The sequence below is a fragment of the Trichechus manatus genome, unplaced genomic scaffold (genome assembly GCF_000243295.1).
Source record: "Trichechus manatus latirostris isolate Lorelei unplaced genomic scaffold, TriManLat1.0 scaffold00057, whole genome shotgun sequence".
NCBI classification, from domain to species: domain Eukaryota; kingdom Metazoa; phylum Chordata; class Mammalia; order Sirenia; family Trichechidae; genus Trichechus; species Trichechus manatus.
Window position 1 is genome coordinate 14,690,055 of NW_004443993.1, and position 1,832 is coordinate 14,691,886.

Here is a 1,832-nt window from a genome sequence, read left to right on the forward strand (position 1 = left end):
AGCGAGGATGACGAGATTTCGTCTCATGTACTTTGGATGTGTTATCAGGAGAAGGACATCATGCTTGGTTAGGTAGAGGGTCAGCGAAAAAGAGGAAGACCCTGGATGAGACGGATTGACACAGTGGCTGCAACAATGGGCTCGGACAGAACGATTATGAGGATGGCGCAGGACCGGCAGCGTTGTGCATAGGGTCGCTATGAGTCGGAATCGACCCTACGGCACCTAATAACAACACAGCTTTTAAGGAGCCCAAAAGCCGCCATCTGCTCTGTGTCTCGGTCTTCCCACTCCGCGCCACCACGGAGGGGACAAGGTGACAGTCACGCGCCCCCCTCCGTCCGGGCGGTGAGGAGGCCTTAAAGATTGGAAGGCGACCCTGAGCCAGGGCTCGAATGGAGATGCTGAGAGGGGTCCTGGTAGCCGTGACCGCCTGGTTGGCAATTAGAGCAGCCAGCACTTATTGAGCTCCTGCTGTATGCCAGTCCCCCTGGCGAGACAGTACCTGTTTTCACGACAGCCAGGTGGGCTGGGTGCCGTGTCCCACCCCTCCACTCCTACTCCCCCCACCCCCGGTTTGCAGAACACCGAGCCTCGGAAACGTGGTTACCCAGCTGAGGGAGGGGCGACTGGAACTCACGCTCACCCCTTGCGCTTCCCAGCCCGGCTCTCCGCAGAGGCTGAGCTGGGCAGCAGGAGGCTCGAGTCGCTTCCTGGCGCGAGCGGACTCTTTAAAAGGGGGCGGAGCCTATCGGTGGGGGGCGGGCGAAAGAAGGCCGGAAGCGCGTTCTCGAGCCTCGAGGGGCGGGACGACGCCGACCGGAAGCGGAAGTGACTCTTAGGGGGCGCTGGCGCCGCTTGTCCTGCCCCCGGGTGAGGTGAGGGTGTCGTTTCGGCGGGGAAACTGAGGCTGAAGTCCAGCCGGAGCCTGAAGCCGCCGGCCACGTGTGGTCTCGCAGACGGAAGGTCGGGACGGGGCGAATCCGGGGGGCAGGAGAGCTGTCCACGTGGCAGGGCTCTGACAGGTGCGTACGAGTTCGCTGGGCGGGAGGCACGGCCGGGGCAAAGGCCAGGAGCTGGCCGCGGCGGTCAGCGCTCCCTTCCCCCTCGCAGGGATGAGCTCCAAGGCCAAGAAGCGCGTGGTGCTGCCCACCCGCCCGGCGCCCCCCACGGTGGAGCAGATCCTGGAGGACGTGCGGGGGGCGCCGGCCGCGGACCCCGTCTTCACCGCCTTGGCCCCGGAAGGTAAGGGCAGCCCAGGCCCGAGCGGGGGAGGGTGGCCCCGAGACCCAGCAGCAAGGGGGAGCAGGCACACGCCTTGGGACCCCAGCCCTGAGTGGCAGGTCCTGTGAAACTGGAATGCGCCTCCCCACCCCGTCTCACTTCCTTTCTTCCAAAGCACCCCCAATAAATCCTGTCATCCGAATCCCCGTCTCGGGCTCTGCTTCTAGGGACCGCCAGCTCAGTCACTACCTGGGCATGCTCCTTCTGCCCCAGCCTCCCTCTCCTCGTTCGTCTTCAGAGGGTGATCTAGAATGGGTCGCCGGCAAACTAGATTCCCCAGGAAGCTGCCCGTTTTTGTGGAGTCCCTGGGTGGTGAAAAGGTTAATGCGCTCAGCTGCTAAGTGACACTTTGGAGGTTCTAGTCCACCCAGAGACACTTTAGAAGAAAGGCCTGGCCATCTACTTACAAAAAATCAGCCATTGAAAACCCTATGAAAAATAAATTTAAAAAAAATCAAAACTGTCAGGGGACATATACCAACACTGTAAAAAAAATGAAAAAAATAAAACCGTAGGGAACACAGTTCTACTCTGACACACGGAGTCCG

General features: G+C 60.9%; 2 protein-coding genes across 2 annotated transcripts in view; both read left to right on the top strand.

The window, feature by feature from the left end:
* Window positions 1–835, top strand: part of PCSK4 (proprotein convertase subtilisin/kexin type 4) — a 16,493-nt gene extending 15,658 nt beyond the window's left edge. The window contains 1 exon segment of the mRNA XM_004378677.1: window positions 584–835. Coding sequence (XP_004378734.1) covers window positions 584–835 — 252 coding nt within the window.
* Window positions 836–1,115: 280 nt separating this feature from the next.
* Window positions 1,116–1,832, top strand: part of CUNH19orf25 (chromosome unknown C19orf25 homolog) — a 2,492-nt gene continuing 1,775 nt past the window's right edge. The window contains exon 1 of the mRNA XM_004378678.1: window positions 1,116–1,245. Within this exon, the coding sequence (XP_004378735.1) occupies window positions 1,116–1,245 (130 nt within the window). The remainder of the gene's footprint in view (window positions 1,246–1,832) is intronic.